The following is a 20340-nucleotide window of genomic DNA, read 5'->3' as shown; positions in this document are numbered from 1 at the left end:
TCCAATCCAAGGTTTAGAGAGAGAAACAGCACCATGAAAAGGCGCTGGTGGCTGAGATGAAAGGATTTCCCTGGGGGCTACAGTGGCCAGGGAACCCTGCTCGTTCCTGGGAGATTTGGGGACAGCATTGGAAGTCAGAGCCAGCCGGATGGCAAGAGGGGCAGTGGGGGAGGCACAGAGACTGCCTGGGGGCACCAGGGGGCCGAGGGCAAGGGGAAGGCCGACAGGAGGGGAGGAAGGCTAAGGGGAGGTGGGATGGCTGGCTAAGGGGAGGTAAGGAAGGAGAGGCTGAGAGGAAGGGAGGCAGAATGGCTGAGGGTAGGTGGGGGGCAGCGAGGAGCCGGAGGAGCAGCCGGGGGGCCGCGGCGCTCCCGAGGGGAGGCGGAAAGGCTGAGGCAGCGCTCGGAGGGGCGGGAAGCGCGGGCCGGGGCCCGGGCGGGGGCTGAGGGCCGGCGGGGGGCCCCGCATCCCCGGCCCGGGCCGCCCCTTCCCCCTGCGGCGCCGCGCTCGGCCGGGCTCGGTCGCTTTAAGGCGCGGGCGGGGCGCGGCCCCGTCCCACCTCTGAACCCGGAGATTGACGGGCGGGCGCGCAGGGGGCGGCGCGGCCCGCGGGCCGTCCCTCCCGCCGCCGCCGCCGCCAATGGGGCCGGGGGGGCGGGCGGCGCCGCTGCCCCTTCCTCCCCCCGCCCCCGGGCTCCTCCGTGCCAGTTTGAGGAGTCCGGAGCCGAACAAAAGCAGGCGGCGAGGGCCGGAGCGGTGCGCGCAGGCCCGGCGCAGGGGGGGCCCAGCCAGCCCCGGACGCGGCCCCAGGGTGGGGGAAAGTTTGGAGCCCTCCCCCGGTGCGCGGGGGCTCCGCCGCGCTCCGGCCGCGGTAGCTCCGGCGCTGCCATCGCGGGCGGCCGCCCCGCCGCGGCCAACGCTGCCGCCGCCGCCGCCTCCTCCCCGGGCGCAGCCCCTGCCCCCGGCCCGCCCGCTGCCTCCCCGGCGCGGGGCTGAGCTGCCCTGCTTTTGGAGTCGCCGCCGTTTCCCCTCCCTTCCCCGGAACCCCCCCCTTTCCCTCCCTCCTCCTTCCCTCCCTCCCTCCTCCCTCCTCCCTCCTCCTCCTCCTCCAGCAGCCAAAGGGATTTTTTCCCCTTTCTTTTTTCTCTCTCTTTTTTTTTTTTTTTTTTTTCTCTCCCCCCCCCCCCCCCCCCCCCTTTCATTTTTTTCTCCTCCTCCTCTTCCTCCCAGCCGCGGAGCCGGGCGCCAGCGTGAAGGATAAATAAAAAGCGAAGAGGAAGAGGCTGGGGAGGAGGAGGAGGAGGAAGAAGGGGGGGGAGGAAAGAAGAAGAAGAAAGCGAGCAAGAAAAGAAAGCGAGGAGCCAGGCGGCCAGCCCAGCCGCGCCGCTCCCGGCAGCCAGGGCAGGAGGCGGCGGCGGAGCGGGGCCGGCGGCCGGCGATGGATGACCAGCCGCGGCTGATGCACACGCACAGCGGGGTGGGGATGCCGGGGCACCCGGGCCTGTCCCAGCACATGCAGGATGGACCAGGCGGGGCGGAGGGGGAGGCAGGCAGGAAGCAGGACATCGGAGACATCTTACAGCAGATCATGACCATCACGGACCAGAGTTTGGACGAGGCGCAGGCCAGGTGAGAGCGGCGGGGAGCGGGAGGGGGGGGGGCAGGTGCCGGGAAGTTTCCCCCGCGCCCCGGCCCGGCCTTTGTTGTCCGACGGGGGGAGCGCGCCCGGCCGCGGGAGCATCGGGGAACGGGGGTGCTGCTGCTCCTGCTGCGGGGAAATGTGGCCAGGGGGGACGGGGAAAAGAAAGGGGACCGGTGAATACCCCCCGCTCCCCGTTTATTATTTCGCATCTTTCTCCCACCTCCCAACTTCGGGGCGATTTCGAGGGGTCGCCGCGCCCGCAGCCTCCCCATGTCTCTCCATCCACAAACTGGGCCTGGCTTTTCCCAGCCTTTTTGGGGTGGGGGGATTTAACTGCGGAGGGTGATCGTGGTTGGGGCTCCGCTCCGGGCTCCTCCGAAAGAAGCAGCCAAGTGCTGCCCTGCTTCTAGGGCTGCTAATAATGTTCTTTCTTAGGCCCCTGTAGTGGTGTTATTTTTTCAGCGCGTTTCTGCGCCTTGAAGATGCTCATAGAAGCTCTGCCTTTTTTCTTTTCCCCCCCCTCTTAATTGCAGATGTATTTAAAAAGGAAAAAATACGGCTGTAAGAGCCGCTGTCTGAATTGCCCTGAGCTTCGCAGAGTGCAAACCTAATGCGCACCTTCAAAGGCACTACCAAAAGTTCAGGGAGGGGAGGAGAAAAAAAAAAACCCTCAAATGAAGGAATTAGAACAAAAAAGTCGCCCTGAATTGCCTGGGTTACACTTGATATTTCTTCTGGGCTGCAAAGCAGCTTGGTGTGTTGTCCTTCCTCCTGATATTTATGCCCCGAGTTGAAGCAGATTGCTAGAATACATTGTTCCTGGAAAAACGCACCGCACAGCCCCAAAACTCGCTGAAGAACTTGCAGAAGGATAAAAGTACCCCAAACCTCAGCGTCCATCCTCCCTGCCTCCACAGCTTCTGTGGAGCTCCTGCTTACCAAAAATGCTTGTTGTAGGGTTGATCTTACTCATTTTCTTATGTTCTTGCAGGGGCAGAGTAGCTAGGAGGAGGAGGAAATCATTCACTTTCTCCCCGGCCAGACCCGGGGCAGTGAGGGGCTCTTCCTTTGGAAAGTTGCAGGAATCGTGCCTGGATAATTTAGTGTAGTTAATCAAATCAATAAAACCAAAGCAGAACAGAGCTAGGAGAAGGCTTTACGGGTTTGCCTTGCTGGTCTATTTCAGCTGCTTCCTCCCAGTGCCTTTTTCTTTTTTTGTAAATTATTATTATTATTATTATTTTTATTTTTAATTCTGAGCTGGCAAACACGCTGTATTTATCAATAACATTGGGCTTTGCATTTTCTCCTTCCCTCCTACTATTGCACGGTTGTTTTGCTGCCTCTTTTTTTTTTTTTTTTTTTGTTTATTTTTTCTTCCTTGGTTATTTTTTTTCTAAATTAAGTTTTTGGAAGATACAAAGTGCCAGCATTATTTGTAAGAGGGCCCTTACAGCGTACGTTCGTGATTTGCGTGTACCCAAATGTCTGTGCCCATCTGGGTGTGCTGATAAGGGAGCCACTGTGGTTCTGCAAGGGTATATACCTTTGAGAGACTTCATCAGATATATAAATCTTTTTAGCATGTTGTGGGTGGTGGGGTAAGTAGTGTGAATGTTTGCCAGATGTTCACATCATCTTTCGCATGTAATTTTGGTTGGTAAACAGAAATTCCCCGTAACCGGCGCCGGATAGCAACAGCCCTGTGTGCAGACTGAACCCTTGGCTAAATCACCCCATGGCTCAAGAGAGAAAAAAAAAAAAATGAAATCACGCTGTTTCTTTGCGTGTGGTGGGTTTTAAAACCAGCCAATTAAAGCGCCCCCTCCCCAAAGTCTCTCCTCAAAACCCACAGGAGAACGGTCAGCTCTGGAATAACAGCAGCCGAAAGGAGCAGCGTTGAATAGCAATCCCTCCCCTTCCCAGAAGCAGCCGGCTGTGATTTTTTAATGTGTTTACTGTCCCTGTTGTAAAGAATTAAATTTTAACACCTGCAAATAAGCTGGATGTAAGTAGCACGGAGGCAGAGGAATGGGGGTTCTCTCTCCATGTGTCTTCCTGTGCTCCGCGTTGGGCGCTGAAATTCCCTGAATTGACAGCTCTAAGCAGGGGATGTTTCCAGCACTGGGGCAAGAAGGAGTTTATTCCCCCTCTGCCTCACAAATAAAGCACATGGCCTGGTATGATATGGGAGGTGGAGGGACAGGGAGAGCCCAGTGCATTGAACAAGGCATTTGGTCCGAGCTTGGCTCCCAAAAGCTGCTGGTTCTGCCGTGGAGCATCGCGCCGGCCGTGGAGGGCTTTTCATTCCTAAACTGGTGACATTGACCTCCCCTGCCTTGGCTGGGTGGCTGTTTGCAGCACTGGGGGCTCAAACCTGCCCTCCCTGTGCCAGCCAGCATGAATTTGGAAAGTTGCTCCTCGTGGTGACAACCTGAGCTCACCCTCCCCTCTTTTCTTTTTTTTCCAGGAAACATGCTTTAAACTGCCACAGGATGAAGCCGGCGCTTTTTAATGTCCTGTGTGAAATCAAAGAAAAAACAGGTAGGAAATCAATGCTGTTGGTTTTTGTATTGTTTTTCTTCTTGTTCTTTGGGGATTTTATTCCCCAAGTTTGTGTGCCCCCCACCCCAATGCAGCACTATTTAAGTGGGGAGAAATAACTCGTTGGTATTTAATGCTTCTGGCAGTGGACTTGCATGATGTGGTTTGTGTCTAGAAGAGAAAATATCGTGGTTTAATTTCTATTGTATGGCCTTTCTTTATTTATTGCTTTTTCTGGGGAGAAAAAAAAATCAACCCCCTTGCAATTTGTGTCTTGCTCTAGTTTCTTCTTTAAGACATGGCACTGCTTAAAAAACAACAACAAAAAAATCAGAATGCAGAGTGGGTGTGTGGGAAATAATCCCAACAAAATGAAACTGTGCAGTTTTATTACCATTAGTATTCAGGTAAACACAAAGGTTTCTTACTTTTTTTTTTTTAAAGAAAGAGTTAAAATGCTCTTGTCTGCCAATCATCCAGGCTAGCTCATGTAAGAGCGAGTTGTCAGTTGCCTTTAGTGAAAGCAATATATTAGATTGTTAGTTACTTTAGGGTACTGTTGTTTTATGGCATGGGGTGTTCTCAGGCTTCTTTAGAAGCTAATGGCATGAGAGCGTTGGTTCTGCTGTTTCCCACTTTCCAGACCTCCTACCATGTACTAACACACTTATAACACATCCCAGGGGGGCATTTAAATTTTAAAAGCAACAATTAAAAAATAGCAGTCATCAATCAAGGGTGATCTTAAACAACAGATGCTCAGGGAAGGACATTTAGCAACATGCACCACTTATTTATGTATTTGTTGGAATCTATTTTTTTTTTTAATATAAATGTAAAAAAAAATAAAGTGGGGGGAATGATGGAAATCTGGGGGTGGTTAATCTCTCCTGTTGGCTTTCTGAGCTGACCAGAGTTGATCTGTGGGCTTTCCCAAGCCGCCGTAGCTGCCTTGTTTTAGCACGCTGCAAAGTACTTGACTTTTCCCCCCCTTCCCCCCTCTTTACAACAAGGACTGAAACAGTCAATAATTCATATCTAAGCCATATAAGCAAGGGCATGACATGAATGAAAGTGACAATAAATATGATTGCACACCCAGTTGATATACATTGATAGTTACACATAAAAGGGGAGCAGCTTTCAGAAACCTGAACTGGGTCTTATTTTTTTTTTTTCCCCCCCCGTTCTTAAATATATATATCTAAAACCTCCCAGCATGAGCAGCTGATTGAAAATACAATTACTTGACTCCTGCAATATATATAAAATGACTAAGAGGGCCCTTTGTTAAGCGTTGTTTGTGCAGCGTGTAGCCCAGACAAAGCACCTACCGATGGCATTCGGCTCTCCCGAGCCCTCCCGGCTGCGGGGCCGCCTCTGACCTTCCCGAGGAGTCCTTCCCTGCTGACTTTCCATAAGAACCAGCAGTGGGTTTGGTGTGGGGACCTCCAAACTCTTCTTATGCTGTGATGTGAGTCTACGTAGAGAGAAAGGTTTGGGATTTTATAGCGTTCCCCCGTGCGCCTCCGCAAAAAAAGGGAGCCACCGAATTCCTTCCCCTCTTCTCTCTTTCTCCTGTAATTTTGTGTGAGCCAAGGAACCTTTGCCTGTCCCTTCCCTAAGTGTGTTTGATGCTGTATTTGATGCTCCATATGTTGCCTGTGCAGGGACACTTTTTGGCGGAGTAACTGTTCAATCCCAGCTCAGCTTCGCTATCAGCGCAGTGGCGAAGTTAGTGAACAAGGAATCTGCTGGGACCAAACTTGGTGGGGAAAGCCAGGTGAGCTCAGGGATGCTGTGAGGTCCCAGTGAGCTGGAGAGGGATGAGGAGCTGTGCATAGCCACAGTGACAGGGTGTAATAATTCCTGTCTGTGAAGGAAAATGGAAAGAGATGGTATAGGGCGAAGCATGCTGCTGGAAATAAGGATATTCAGGTGTGAACTGGGGCTGTTTCACATTTTTATAAATGCTGTTTGTTGGTGTTGTGCCTGGATTCCTTGGCTTACAGGGCTGTGCTCTGGAGGTCTCCAAAGAGGTTGACTCGAGATGGCTTTTGGAGCATTGTTTATCTACCTTTATCTACCCTTGGATATGTTTGCGGTGAATTCTTTCACTTTGCAAATTCAAAGACCTCCTCCCCTCTTCCCCCCCAATCTGCATCCCCAAAAGTCACACTTCATAAGAAAGCAAACAGCCAGATGGTTTCGGTTTATTTTTATTTTTATTTTTTTTTAATCACTGCTTTGTGGGCCCAATGCTAGGAGGAAGTTTGCCTTGTTTTTTCTGGGGCCAAGGGTACCGCCTGCGTCTGTTTGCTTACCCCTTCCTCGCGGGCAGCGGCGTGAAAGTTGAGCCAACTTCTCGCTTCCCACTTTCCATGTAGCTTCCCAGATTTTTGCATGTGTGGCGTTTGAAATCCTGGTGATTGTTTGTGGTCACTGGTGGGTGTTTGAAAGTGCGTGCGTACATCTTCCCCCCGGCGTTATGATGTGCAGAAATGTGCGTTCGGTTACCCCGCTGCCTGATTTAAGTGACTCCAGAGCCTTGCAGAGACTTTACCACCATCTCTCGCAACATTATGGCTACTATTTCATAGTTTTAACCTTGTCTTGAGCAAACCCAAAGTGTCCATAAAGTTCTTACAAAAATAGGTCATCTCTACTGGCCAAAGAGTCGCCTTTTGCATTTGGGCTCTTCAGTTTTTTTTAAAGTATTTATTATCACTTTTAAAAATTATAATGATAAATGGCAACCCCCTGAGCTTTGTTTTTTTTTTTTTTTTTTTTTTTTTGTCTGCAGACCTTTGGGGCGATATCTGTTTAAAAGTAATAAAAGTTGAGAGATCTGATCCAGGCAGGAGTATGTAGGGGAAGGAAAAAAATTGCTGCTTAAATATACATCGAAGTTGTCGGCGTTCATTTGGTGTGTTTTCACTTGCTGTTGGTCGCTTTGTTGCGAGGGAAGGGGCAGGACTGCCTTCAAATGGCTGGCTGGCTGGCTTTTTGGAATAATAATTATGGAAATGGGAGGCATTGTTGTCCTAAATACAATTGATTCCTCCATCAATAGGGATTGAAATCGGAAATTGCATTCCTGATTTATAAAAAGTTTGAAGGCAGGGGTAGGGTCTCTGTCTTTATGGCTGTTTATTTTTTTTTTTTCCTCTTGTTTTTTTCCCCTCTCTCTTGGTATGTTTTTTTTTTTTTAAGCTGTTCTCTGCATGAGCAGAATAGCTAAGCAGAAGAATCAGGCAAGGCGTACGCAGACGTGGGGTCCTTGGATGGCAAACTGGAAAATATCTGCTGTCAAAATGCAGCAGCATCTATTTCAGCTGTGAGCCTTTCCCAACTCCCATCTCGTTCGGCAGGGACTGGTGGGGAGAGGCTGAGCACAGGATATATGACCATTTAATCTGATTCCTCCTCCTTAAGAGCTTTTCCCATCGTTTCACTTTCTCCGCTCATTTGGGGGAGGTGAGGGCATCGGGCAAATTCTCTACTTCTTAAGAAGACCCTGACTTTGCATTTGAAATCCCACAATTTTTTATTTTCTTAGCCTCCTCTCCCTCCTGTGTTGAAGGAATTCGGGATTAAAAGAAAAATGTACATAGCACCAATGGGGGGGATTTACAAAGTGGAATATTTATAGACAGCACTGATTAGCCATGCAATTGTTGTTGAATAATGGGTTTGTTGTCTTTTTTTTTTTTAATTTTAGAACATAATAGCTATATAAGGTGCCTCTTAGCTACCTTTCCCTGTGCATTATCTTCACCAAACTTAACTCAAATCAGATCTTTGGAGGAGGTAGGATTTTTCCCCTTCTTCTCTTCCTTAACACCCCTTTGTTCTCTCCAGCTCTGTGTTCAATTAACACCCCCATCGCAGAACTGTAGTCTTTTTTTTTTAATGTCTGTTACTGTATTTCACTTCTGACACCTCTCTTATTATTCTTGCCTGCTATTTCTCTTTAATATAGCAATTATGATATGGGGTTTCTTTTTCTTCCTCCCTCCCTCCCTCCCCTCTTTTCCCCACACCCCAAGTAAAACCCCACCAGGAGCAGCGTGGGGAGAAGAGGGGCAGATGGGGTGTGTGCAGTGCTGGGGTTTTTGGGGTGTGGGGCAGAGCTTTAACAGGGGTACACTGGCAAGCCCAGTGCCCCTTGGCTCAAGCATTTCTCCCAGCAGGATGGGGCAGCTTGCTTTCCTTCCCCAGGGTATCAAATCCTGCCCTCCTCCTTATCCTGCCTTTCCACTGAGGAGGTTTCCCAAGGCACAGGAGAGAGTTCAAAACCCCGATTTGAATTTCAATGCAATTCTTGCACCTAAGGCATCATTCTGCTGCTTGGAAAGAAAGCTCATCAGGGAAGTGCTCAGTCCTACAGCCCTGCAGGATCTGGGTCCCTGCTCAGCTTGCTCAGCTCTGGGCAGGTCCAGCCCTCGCCCGGCTGCTCTCCCTCCTGCCCTTCAAAGGGGAGGAAGCCTTTGCTTTGATATTTGTTATTACTGATTTTTTTTATTTTTTTCCCCTTCCAGTCGAAAGGCTTTGAAGGCAGAAGTGATGTTTCTCTCTCAGTGCCAGGTAGAGTCTGCAGGGTCCCTGGTGTGGCTGCCCTGGGGGGAAGTGAAACATTTTGGGAGAGCGGGGGCCTCCAGCCCCATCCACACCGCCCGAGGAAGCCTTGCTATAACTCACAATTAAAGTGCTTCCAGAAACCTGATGTCTTCAAGGGAAAGGAGGGGAGGGAGTGTGCAAGGGACTGGAAGATAGGGATGGTTTGGTAGACCTTGGCTTGGTGGAGGAGTGGCTACCTCTGGGACTGGAAACCACTCATCCTGATGAGAGATGGGACGTGTCCCAGTAGGTGCTGGCAGCTGGAAGGAGCAGGGTCTTCAGGGCTGGACCTGTCCCTAAAACAAGTCCGTTTTCTGGGCTTTTATTTTCCAGTATGGTGGTGTCCATCAGGGGGATGGGTGGCTTTGGAGGAGCGTGCTTGAGGGCAGGCTTCTCTTTTTTACTTTTAATTTCATATTTTCTTCTTCTCCTCCCCTGGTAGCATGTGGTTGGAGCTCTTTGAATGGAGCAGGCTTAATTAGTTTAATCAAAATTGGCCTCCTGCAATCCTCCAGGGGAGGAGGTGGGAAGAACCGGGCTGCCAGTGGGCTCTTCTTCCCACCTCCTCTCCCTCAGCCCTGCCATTAAAGCAGAGAAACCAGGCCTGGCTCTGGCATAACATTCCTGTTCCTGAGGGGCTCCCTGTGATTTGGGGTGTACTGGAGCAAACCTGTTTGCTTTTTATTTCAAGCAGTTTAACTGTTCTATTATGGGTGCCTGATGTTGCGCAAACTTTGTTGTGACTGCAGCAGAGCAGGAAGGTGCTCATGGAGGGTCTGCCGTGTCCTGTTGCTCCCAGCCCTGTCTGTTTTTTCCTGGGAGATGGATGAGCCACTCTTGCAGCTCTTGATCCCCATGCTCCCAAGTTTCCAAGCCTTTGCTTGCACTGGCCTCCCAGGTTTTGGGTGGCTTTGGGTCCAGGGATGGAGGGTTCCTGGATCAGCTCACTATTTGGTGATTCCTGCTGACAAGGCACAGAAGAGAACAAATCTGCATTCACTATTAATGCATTTGGAAAAATACCTGTATTAACCATAAACAGCAGCTAACCAGAGCATTCTCTTCCATAAATGTTGGGTGTTTTCCCTGCTGCCATGGGTCTCTCTCCAGTCCATCTCCCCTTGCCTGTGCATGATCCTGGCAGCAGTCAGTTTGTGGGTGAGTCCAGGGAAAGAGATCCTGTTATTGAGCCTTGTAGCTCCAAATGAGAAACTCAGAAGATCTTTCAGGCCTAAATTTCTCCAGGGAAAAGTGGTTCAAGTTGCCTTATTTGAGACCTGCAGAGGGATTTCCTCCTTGGAGCGCTGTGTGTCTGCAAGCAGAGCTTTTCTAAATGCTCTCAAATGTGAGATTTATTCTTGTTAGCAGGACTCGTGCTGGCCCTGGGTTTGAGGGTAGCGGTTGTAAACAAAACACAGAGAAACTCTGAGACAATTTCATCATGGTTTGTTTTTTGTTTTGTTGGTTTTTTTTTTTTTCGTCACAAGGAAATTACTGCATGCAGCAGTCCTTGAGAGGAGTAGGGTGGTGGTTTAAACATAAATGGGTTTGTTTGCAGTGAGATATAGTAGGCTGTGCTGCTGCTTCTGCTGAATCAGAACTGTGGATTTTGGCAGGGAGAAGGCAGGAAGACAGGATTCCTCATTTGCCTTTGCTTCAACACCTTATTCCCCAGTTCCTCCTTTAATCCTGGAACTGCTGCCTTCTCTGCTAATGAAGCTCTGCAGAGGGTTTTGTGATCTCTTGGAAATCTGCTGAGAAGGATTTTACTACTACCTTTTTTTCCCTCCTTGTGCTTGGAGTTGGGGTGCTTTGGGAGACAGCAGAGCCTGTCTTGTCTGCCCTGTGCACTACAGGGGTGGTTTGCAGTTGATGCAAAATATGAGGAACCCAATAGGAATGGGGCTGAGTTTTCCCCTGCAGAAGTGATATTATTTATTTTTCCACCTTTTTTATTATTTGTAAATTTTTTTTTCTTCCTGCTTTGCATTCTTACGGCAGTGAGTTTCTCTTGGTAACATGCTGTGGGGAAGGTGATCTGCACAAAACTGGCTCCATGGCCTCCAGAGCAGGATGCCCACACTTTTGGGCTGAGTTTTCAGGCGTTTGGGTACCATGTATGGAGAAGTGATGCTCCCTTGTGCTGCAGGGATGTGCCCTGATCAGTGCCTAGCATGGGGGACTCCGTGCTGGGTCAGGGTTTGGAAGGAGGTAATGTGATTTACAGCAATGGATCTGGTTAATAATCTCCAGCAGCTTCTGTATACTCAGGGGCTGCTCGTATTCCCAGCCAGGTGTTTGCAGACCAGATCAATATGGCCCTATTTGCATGGGGCTGTCCTTAATCTAATAAACCAACCTCAATCTGCATCCTTTGCTTTCCCCAAACATCCGTCGGGCTCCGGTCTGGCGAGTGTTCCCAGTGGTGGGAGAAGGTGTTTGTGGGCACTGCCTGGCTCCTGGGCTGCCAGCCTGGGGTCACACGTGGCATCCCAAGGCTGCACCCTCTGCCAGAGCCCAGGCTGTGTGAGCACCCCAGATTTTTGGGTGTGCGTGGTGCTTTGCAGATAAACAGCTCCCCAGTGCACTCCCGAGGCATTGATATTGGGGCTTTTTTGCGAAACCCACATTGCCTTTGGGGAGCATCTGCTGGGAGCTCCCTTGGAAACCAAAGCTGATGGTTTTGTGGGCTGGGTGGTCGGCAACTTCTGCTCAAAACTGCCTCGGAGGTGCTGCATCCCCCAGCGACTTAAATAATCCAGGGTGGTGGGTGCTATAGGGATAAATTACAGAAAGCTGTGGCCTGAGGAGGCTGTGGGCTGAATGCATTAGTGTGTGTTGTCAGGCCAGGCTCAGGAGGGACTCAGGTGATGCTTTCTCCCAGTGCTGGGAATCGCTTGGCCTGGAATTATTGATTTGCAACTGTGTCAAGTAAAAAAAAAAAAAAAAAAAAAAGGAATAATAATATCTCTTGGCCTTGTGTTTGCGAGCTGTGCCCCTGTATGTGTGCATATATATAAGTTTTTTTTTTTTTTTTTTGAGCTGGAACAGAAAGGCACTTCTCCTGGCTCCTTTTCTTGGTGGGGAAGGCAAGGCAGCCAGGGAATGGGCAGCCAGTGGAGGGTTTGGCTGCCAGGGAAGCCGTGCCTGCCGAGGAGCAGGGTGCTCCTGGTGATGCTCCGCATTTTGGGAGCCACCATGGATAATAGAAATCCCCTGTGACACCTTGAGGGAGCCGTACATTGTCACTGTCCCCTCCCTTCCCAGCCTTTTATTTATAGGAGAAGCCTTACACAAAATAGCTTCTTTGCTTGCCCTAAGCTGATGGGTTCTTTCCAGCCCCCTCCACCCTTTTTTTCCCCTTAAATCTACTGATAAATGGAAAACCCGCGGAAGAGCCAGTGCTGTGAGGAGCTGCTCTAATCTAAAATGATAACTTTGCCATTTTACTTCAGCCTTGTTGAAAAACGAGCAGAGCTGCCTTTGCAAGCGAGATCAGCCTGCTTAAATGCTGGTGCCTGGATTTTTGTTTCTCACCCGAGTAGAATCCTGGAAACTCAGTTCATCATTTCCACATCCCATTTTTGGTTTCACACAACCTGGCTGGCCTGCCCTTCCTCGTTACCAGAAGAGGAAAATCAGGTTTCTCTCCTGGTTGGATAACATTTTCAAATTCCAGAGTGATGTCGATTAGCAGAATTAGCAGTGGCAGGTTACCCAGCAAAAATCCCTTTCCAGTTGTGAGGTGTTCCTTGCTGGTTGCTGCTTCTTGCCCAACTCCAGCATCCCAATCCCAGATATGTCTCCACAGCGTGGGGATTTTTCTCTCTTAACTCAGTGCAGTTGTTTCCTTTTGACATTTGATATTTACAAGGCTGGAGCCAAACTGAAAGTGAATCTGCCCATAACTCTACTAAATGTGCCTTTCTAATTTCAACATTAATGTTTCAAAACCCAAGCTGCTGGTGGGTGTACCTTTGCTTGTTTACACACATCTTTTTTTTTATTTTTTTCCTTGTGCTGTGATTCTCTGGTGAAACATTAGGAATGATACAATACCTGGAGCCTCTGCATGGATTGGTCTCTGGCTTTCAGCTGTAAATTTGGCTTTTAACCCCTAAATCTCTAATTTTAAAAGCCTGCAAGTGTTTTAGGTTAGTATTTTTTTTGTTTGAGAGGAGCCTGCTTATATGCAAAATTATTATTGTAATATATGATTCATTACAATAATATTGCAAGAATTTTCAATAAGATGATTGATTGCAATATTGCAATAAATTGCAAAAATATTATTTCAAATACTGCGATAACGTGATGAATTTGCAATCCTCTGATTATTGCAAATCTCTAGACAAAAGGCTAGAGATTGCAGTTCACAGGGTAAAAGGAATTAGCTGGAAAGAGTTGTGGCTGTCAATCCTGACTTGATAGCACAGGACACAGCCCTTCCCCCGGTAGGTTTAGCGTGGAGCTGGTGCTTTCCAGAAGAGCGCTTGCTCACATTTAAGGAAGTTACAGGCAGCGGGACACACTGCATGGTTAGAAGTGTGTTTTGAGGGGTTTTGAAGCTTGCTTTGAAGGGGTCACCTCTTTACTTCTGATACAGAATGACGAGGATGCAGTGTGGTGCTGTGAGAGAGCCGCAGAGAGCGAGGAGCCGCTCCCGGAGCGGTTTGGGGGGAGCAGGTGGCAGGAATGGTGTTTTCACTGAATGTATTATTCCCCCGGAAAATCCTGGCTGTTAGATCTGGTCAGCAGATGTGAAGTGTCGATCGCTATCGGCGGTGGGAAGGCACTTGCAATATACTTTGCTAATGGAGAAGAAGCTGAGGAGCAATTCCCCGATTTACGCTCTTGGCGATGTGAAATGAAACCGGCTGAAGCGCTTTGCTCAGCGAGCTCGTAGCAGACCACTTCTTCCTCCCTACTTGATGCAGATTTTTCCAAAGAGGCTTTTTCTTTGCTCTGTTGCTGGGTGGCCAGAGGTGGCTGGGAGGCACGGACCCCTTAAATGCATCTGGAGGCACAAAGCATCCAGCATGGGGGGAGCAGGAAGCAAGCAGCGCCCGCTGTAGCTCACTCCAAAGCCCCGGTACAATTCTGTCCCCAAGTGGCTGAAAAGGTCATTTAGCGCAAGAGCAAACGTTTATTTTTTATTTCATTCCCTCAAATAGTCAAATTAGCATCCCTCCTCTGCCACAGGAGCTGCTGGAGGGGGCATCCTGAGAGGGATTATAGGTAGAAGTGCCTGGGCCTGGGCTGTTCCTCTCCCGAAGGTCCCCGGCTGCTATTTGCACATCCCAGTGTCTGACTGCGGCTGGCATTTCCCCCGTTTGCTGGAATTTACTTTCTGCCTGGCGAGGGCATTGGGTAACATTTGCACACCTGGGCTGCTTAAGCTGCACAGGGGCTGGGGGGATGTGTTGGAGAAGGTCAGGGGTCTCTGCTTTCCTTGTGGGCAGGAGGGAGCAGGGAGAGCAGCTGCTGGTGCTGTGTCCTCTCCAGAGGCAGCGAGCAGGAGGGGGAAGGTGGTGTTGTGTAATGTCACAATGTCTGTGCAACCATCTGGACCTGCTCTGATGTTGGGTGGCTGCAGGCTTGGCCCTGGCTCTGGGGAGCTCAGACCCTGCTGGGTTTGCTCTTGTGGATGGATTGGGTGGGCGGTGGGTGCTTGGTTGGTTTTTATTGTATTTATCTGTGTTTCCTTTTGGATAGGATTACAGTGCATGTCTGGCAGGTGCACAGCCTGGGGTGGGAGTTTTCTTTGGAAATAACTCTTCTGCATCCAGGTCTCGGAAGTCATGGGATCCTCACCTGTGGGCTGTCGGGGATAAGGATGTGCAGCAGCATGATGGCATGGCTGGATGCTCAGAGAGACTATCCCAAGGGCAGACTGGAATTGTTTACCATGAGAAACTCACAAGTAGCATGGAGGAAGGTGAGGCACAGCAGAGAGTGGTGGTAGGGGATGTCCTTGGTCTTTCCATGTGTCCTGAGGCAATGGCAAATCCACACAGGTAGAAGGGCAGATTTTTATTTCGCTTTTTCTGGCGCTTTTGGCTAGGCCTTGCAGATGTCCTTCTGCACAGGCAGCACATCCAGGGCTCTGAGAGCCAGGGGCCAGGACAGAAAGTGCAGCCCATGGTGGCACAGTGCTCCCAGACCCTGTTGGGAGCAGCGGGCACGGCTGGCAGAGCATGCCAGTGCTGCGGGCAAGGGCAGCCCGTGGACCTGCTGCATCATCCTGGGCTGGGATTGGGAAAGGAGCTGTGCCATTAGGAGAGGTCCCTGTGGTTTGTGTTTGAAAGGAGCTCCATTAGGGTAATTTTTAAGCTGCTGTTTAATCAGAAGGCTGTCTGCTAATAAGAGAGGGAAATGCTGGGTGGATCTGTGCTTGTGCTGCATCCCCTCTTCCTGGTTCCTTTTGCTTTTTAATTGCTTTTGCTTCACCCTTTGGGAATGCTACCCCAGAGGCACCCAGGTGCTCATCAGCACCACTGGGTAGGGCTTTCCAAGGATTTCCTTGGCCTCTTGCCTATTGTGTGTAGTTGTATCCTGCTGCCTTCCTCTTGCTGCATCTCCTCCCTGTGCACAGGCACCAGTGCTGGGTCTGACCCTGGTCAGGGATTGCCCTTGCAGGTTCCTGAGGGAAGCCGGTCCTGCTGGCTCCATGGAGGGCTCCTAAGAGTCAGCAAGGAGCATGGAGGAGACCTAAACAAAGAACAAATGAGAACCATATAGAGACAAATGGGAATCAGATTTAGGAAGCAGACGAGACAACCCTTGGAAGGGGCAGGGGGGATGTTTTCTTTAATCAGTCTTCTTGGGTTTCAAGCTATAATAAAGCAGATTTGTTTTCTTTTCCCTTCTTTTCCCCAGGCCCCACTTTTTCCCTCTGTTTCCTCTTGCTCTTCTCAAAACAGCCCTGGATTCAGCAGCACCAGCATCTCCTTCCCAAGCTCCCACTTTCTGCAAATAGGATTGCTGGCCAATCCAGTCAACATCCTGTCCATTTTTCCCCCTCCTTCAGTCTGATTCACACTGGTGGTGACTTACTGCCTTGAGCCAGGCTACCTTGGCTGAGCTGCTGGGTGCAGGTCCCTCCCACTGCCAGATGAACTTTTTGGGCTTTCTGAAGTGAGCAGGAGAACAAACCCTTCCAGAAGGGCTGTGGTTTTCTGTGTGGAGTCGCTCTGCCCTGGCACGCTCTGCTGTGTGCTTTAGAGGCAGTCCCCAGGGACTGGCCGTGCTTGGAGGAGATCAAAGTTTCTCCATCAGAGGTCTTGGGCAATGCCTCTGAGATGCTTGAGTGACCTCCTCACATGTGCTCCTCTGGGATGTGGTGGTAACTGTAAGGGAGGATCCTGCTTTCCCAGCCTTCACAGGCAGGTTGGTTCCCTGAGAAATGTGCTGCCTTCCCCTTTTTATTCCATTTTTCCCTGGTCGTTGTCTTGGTGCAGAGCTGGTGGATCTTGGGAGGGCTGGGGCTGTGTGTAGCTGTGAGTCAGTGAAGCTGAGCCTTTGATCTGTTCCACTTGCTGGTTCTGGTGGTGAGTTATTACCTTCCCAAACAGAGAGGCCACGCTGGAGCTGGGATTAGAGATTGCCGTGACCATCTCTGCAGCTCTGCTGTGCTGGGCACCACAGAAGGGATGGGATTTTGCCCATCCTGAAAGGGAATGTGAGCCCTGTGCCTGCTTGGGGACATCTCACCAGTGCCTTCTGCTGGGCTGCTGTGTTTGTTTTCCAGGTAGAGCTTTCTTGTGCAGAGCTGTTTTTCTATTTGCCGGTGTTCAGTTGAGAGACAAGGCATCCAGGGTGATCTCCAGCGTGTTCCAGTGTGTTGCTTTCAAGTGCTCTCCTGGGTTTTGTAACCCACACAGCCTCTGTCTTATGTAGGATTCCCCATCCTGGAGACTACATTCACCCAATCTTTCCAGGGATTTCCAGGGAAGGCTGGTGGTGAACAGCCTCCAGTGTATCCCTCAGATTCCCAACTGCTTGTGCCTCTGGCAGGCACTTCCAAGGTGGCAGAGTTGGTGTTTCCAGCCAGCCTGTGGGGCTGGGAGTCCCCTCTGGTGCAGCATGGTGGGGTGGTTTGATGGGACACCCTTCACCCAGTGCTCAGCAGATCTCTCATGAGCACTGCAGAGCTGCCTGTGCAGTTGGAATTGTTTTCCTGCCTGTCAGTAATCCTCCAGGGAGGCAGTGTCCCATGCCAGGGCAGGCACCTTGGCTGCTGGGCAGGAGCCATTCTGGTGGTGGCTCTGCTGCCCAGGAGGGGCTCGTTTACCTGATGTCTGCAGAAATACCACAGGGCTTTCCAGTTGCAAACTGGTTTGGCTTAGCCCTGAAAAGCAGAGCCAAGTGTGCCCTGTGGTGGCTTTTTGAGGTCACCACGAGGGAAATCACTTGTGCCCCAATGCAGCCTGAGCCTCCTCCCTTGCTCGGAGCAGCAGAAATCGTGGTTGTAAGCCTTCACCCTGCTACGTGACTGTGCTGTAGGCACTGTTCTCTCTCAGCCCCTCCGGATGGGTGCCAGGGGAGCTCACGGGTGCTTTGGTGCCCTGGCTGCATCCCAAAACTTCCTGCCCTGCACTCTATTTCATCTTCCCATGCTTCCCAGAGAGGTCCGTGTGTGCAAAATACTTCATGTTGCTGCCAGCAAGCTTCCCTTTACCCGTGCCACGGTGGGGCTTTTTAAAAAAAATTTTTATTTTATTAGGAAATTCCCATTTGGTTGCTTTAAAAAGCAAGCCCTTGTGGCTGGCCCCTGGCCCGCCGCTAACAGATTTGTTTGAGAAAAGGCTGCGTTGGCATCCTGCTTTATTGAACATGCCTCCTGGGAAGGCGCTTTGAATATCCTTCTGTCTCCTCGGAGCAGGGAGCTCTCAGGACTGCCTGCCGCCATGGGGATGGGGAATGCTCTGCTCTCCCTTTCCCTCCCACCCCTTCCCCTTGTTCAAGCCTCCCTTTTCTTTTTTTTTTTTTTTCCTTCCTTTTTTTTTTTTGTTTTTGAGGAGAGAGAGCGCTGTGCACGGTGCGTCCTGCTCCATGCGGCTTTTCTCTTTCCCCACGGAGTTCATCCAAAGTTCGTATCCAGACGATGAACAAAGTAGCTCAGACCTTTTCCTGACTCCTCACCCTTTGTCCTCATCACTTAGTGACAGACAGGAATCAAATGCCACAGACAGGCTGACGGGACAGGGCTGTGTGAAAGTCCTTGGAGGAGGAGGAGGAGTGGAGCAGTGCTGCCTGGATGGGGGACTCATGTTTAAACTCATCTCCCCCTCCCTGGGGAAAGGCCACAGCTACTTTTACTTTGAAGGGCTGAGGGGAGGTGCAGTGTTTTTTATATATATATATATATATATATTTTATTTTTTTTATTTCTGTCAGAAACCGGATAAATTTTGAGCCACAATAGATGTAGGGAAGGAGGACCGGATGGAGTTAGGCTGAGTGTTCAGCACTGGGTGTGCCTCCCTTTGGGAGCAGGGGAAGGAAGGGGCTACAGGCCATTATGGAGCAGAGGCATGGGGCCTGCTGGCCTGCCTGCATCACCTCTCTGCCCTAGGAGCAGCTCTAGGGAGGAGGGGATGCAGCCTGACTGTTCCTAGAGGCTGGCATGATCTTCATTTCCCTGGGGGCAGACAGCTGGGCTGGTGTAGCTGGGCAGAGTGGGCTTCTCCCTGCTGCCAGATCTGCGGTTCTGAGTGCTCTGAGACTTGCTTTGGCCTGCCAGGAAGGGAAAGGAACAATTTAGCCTGTTTGTTCATTAGCACTTGTCTAACTCATCCAGCTGTCAGGACTGGGATGGCTCCTGATAGGTATTTCTTCCTCTTCCAGATGTCCTCCCCAGACTTCACCTTTTTTTTTTTTTTTTAAATGGAAAAAAATGACAAGTCCCAGACAAGGAAGGTGTGGAAGCACCTCATGGCAGAGATTCTGTGGAGGGTTTATGGAAGCTGGTTTGGCTGTAGCCCAGATCTGACAATTTTGGAGGGTAAAACTTTTAAGCATCCAGGGAGAGGAGATCTCTACAGAACGTGTGGTGACCCTTTGTTCAGGGGTGTTCCTTGTGAGGTGCTGTGATCCAGCAGATGTGCTGGTGCAGGGGCCACCCCCTTGTCAGGGAGATGTGAATGTCCCTTCCATAAAGCAGCTCCATGGTATGAGGCAGAGTATGTCATTGGGAGAGAGGGGAAACACTGCTGTCAGAAAAGGACTTTGAAAGGACCATTTACATTTGGTCCTTAAATCCTGGAAGTGCTGTGGCTGAGAGGAGGCTCTCCCAAGTTCAGTTTGCATGGCTTAAATGAGCAAGGTTAACCTTGTCTTCCCGTGTTGGCAGAGGAGAAACAAAACTGCTCAGCAAGCCCCAGGACTGTGTTCCTGTGTTCCCCAGGGAACTGAGGCGACCACCTCGTTGCCCCAAGGCAGAGCAGGCTGAGCCTTTATCCCAAGCCTGGCTGCAGCATTCCACATGCCTCTGGCTGCTCTCCTCAAGCCCACACTTGTGGGGGTCATCTTGGAGGCAGCAGGAAGGGGCCAGGGTGGTCCAGGGTCTGCCCTCTTTTGTTTGCTGATGTTGCAGAGCTTGCTGATCTGGGTCCTGGCCAGCGAGGCTGACTCACAGAAATCCTCTCACGAGTCTCCTACACCCTCCATTACCTGATCCGAGTGCTTCCTGGCGTGAAGGGAGCTGTGCATTTGTGCAGCTCCCGTCTGCCTCAGGCTGCTGTGGGCAGGGAGCACAGCCTGGCTGGCCCAGCCACCCTCTGCACTGCTCGCTCCCATCAGTGCTGACCATCTTCCTGACCCCGCAGGCAGTCCCTAGGTGTCTTTGGAGAGGCATTTGCTCTGCTTGAAAGGTCAAAGGAAAGACCTCCTTGCTCCTTTAGGAGAGGGGTGTGTGTGTGAAGTGGAGTCCACATGCCTCTTAGTTGGTTTTTGTAGGGCTGTTGCCTTTCTGTTTGGACCTAGAGGAGGATTGTAGCAATGAGGCAGTTTTTAGTATCCAGGCTCCTTCCAGCTTTCCCTATCTCTGGTAAATGGCAGTGGGTCAGCAGGAGGTGACCACAATAGAGCCAAATTCCCACATTTGGCCCTGCAAATGCTGCGGTCCCTGTTGAGCAGAGCTGGGTGTGAGACGCCTGCAAATCCCCTGCCTTGCAAGCTGGGCAGTCTCCTGGAGTTCCTGCCTTGCCAGTGGTGCTGTGAGGCTCTTTGCACGCAGCTTTACCTTCTCAGGGAGCAGCTGGGGCACGTTCCCATCCGAAGCTGTGCCCCTGTGAGCTGCTTGGCTTGGCAAAGCGCTGCTGTTGCGTCAGGCTGGGCCGTGCCCAGTGAGCTTCTCATGCTTGTGGCAGGAGCATCGCTCAAAATAGTCCCATCTTGTGGCTCCTCTGGGGGCTTGGGGAGCTCTGTGGGTTTGTGGCTTGTTTGCATGTACTACACGTGAGTTTCTGTCCCCTGGGTCCTGCTGAGTTGCGAGATTTGGGTGTTAGTTGGCTTTGTGGCCTGTGGCTGCT

The 20340-nt window shown here is 50.8% G+C and overlaps 1 protein-coding gene across 2 annotated transcripts in view; it reads left to right on the top strand.

Annotated features, from left to right (window-relative positions):
• The first annotated feature begins 1335 nt into the window (after positions 1-1335).
• The window catches only part of PBX1 (PBX homeobox 1), a 130416-nt gene continuing 111411 nt past the window's right edge, over positions 1336-20340 (top strand). For both annotated transcript variants that reach the window (XM_058808287.1, XM_058808286.1), the window contains exons 1-2: positions 1336-1629; positions 4113-4186. In XM_058808287.1, the coding sequence (XP_058664270.1) occupies positions 1439-1629; positions 4113-4186 (265 nt within the window). In that variant the 5' untranslated portion in view covers positions 1336-1438. The remainder of the gene's footprint in view (positions 1630-4112; positions 4187-20340) is intronic.

This window comes from Ammospiza caudacuta, chromosome 7, assembly GCF_027887145.1.
Source record: "Ammospiza caudacuta isolate bAmmCau1 chromosome 7, bAmmCau1.pri, whole genome shotgun sequence".
Classification (NCBI taxonomy): Eukaryota; Metazoa; Chordata; class Aves; order Passeriformes; family Passerellidae; genus Ammospiza; species Ammospiza caudacuta.
Note: the sequence above shows the minus strand (reverse complement) of the source record. Positions and strands in the feature narration are given on the sequence as shown.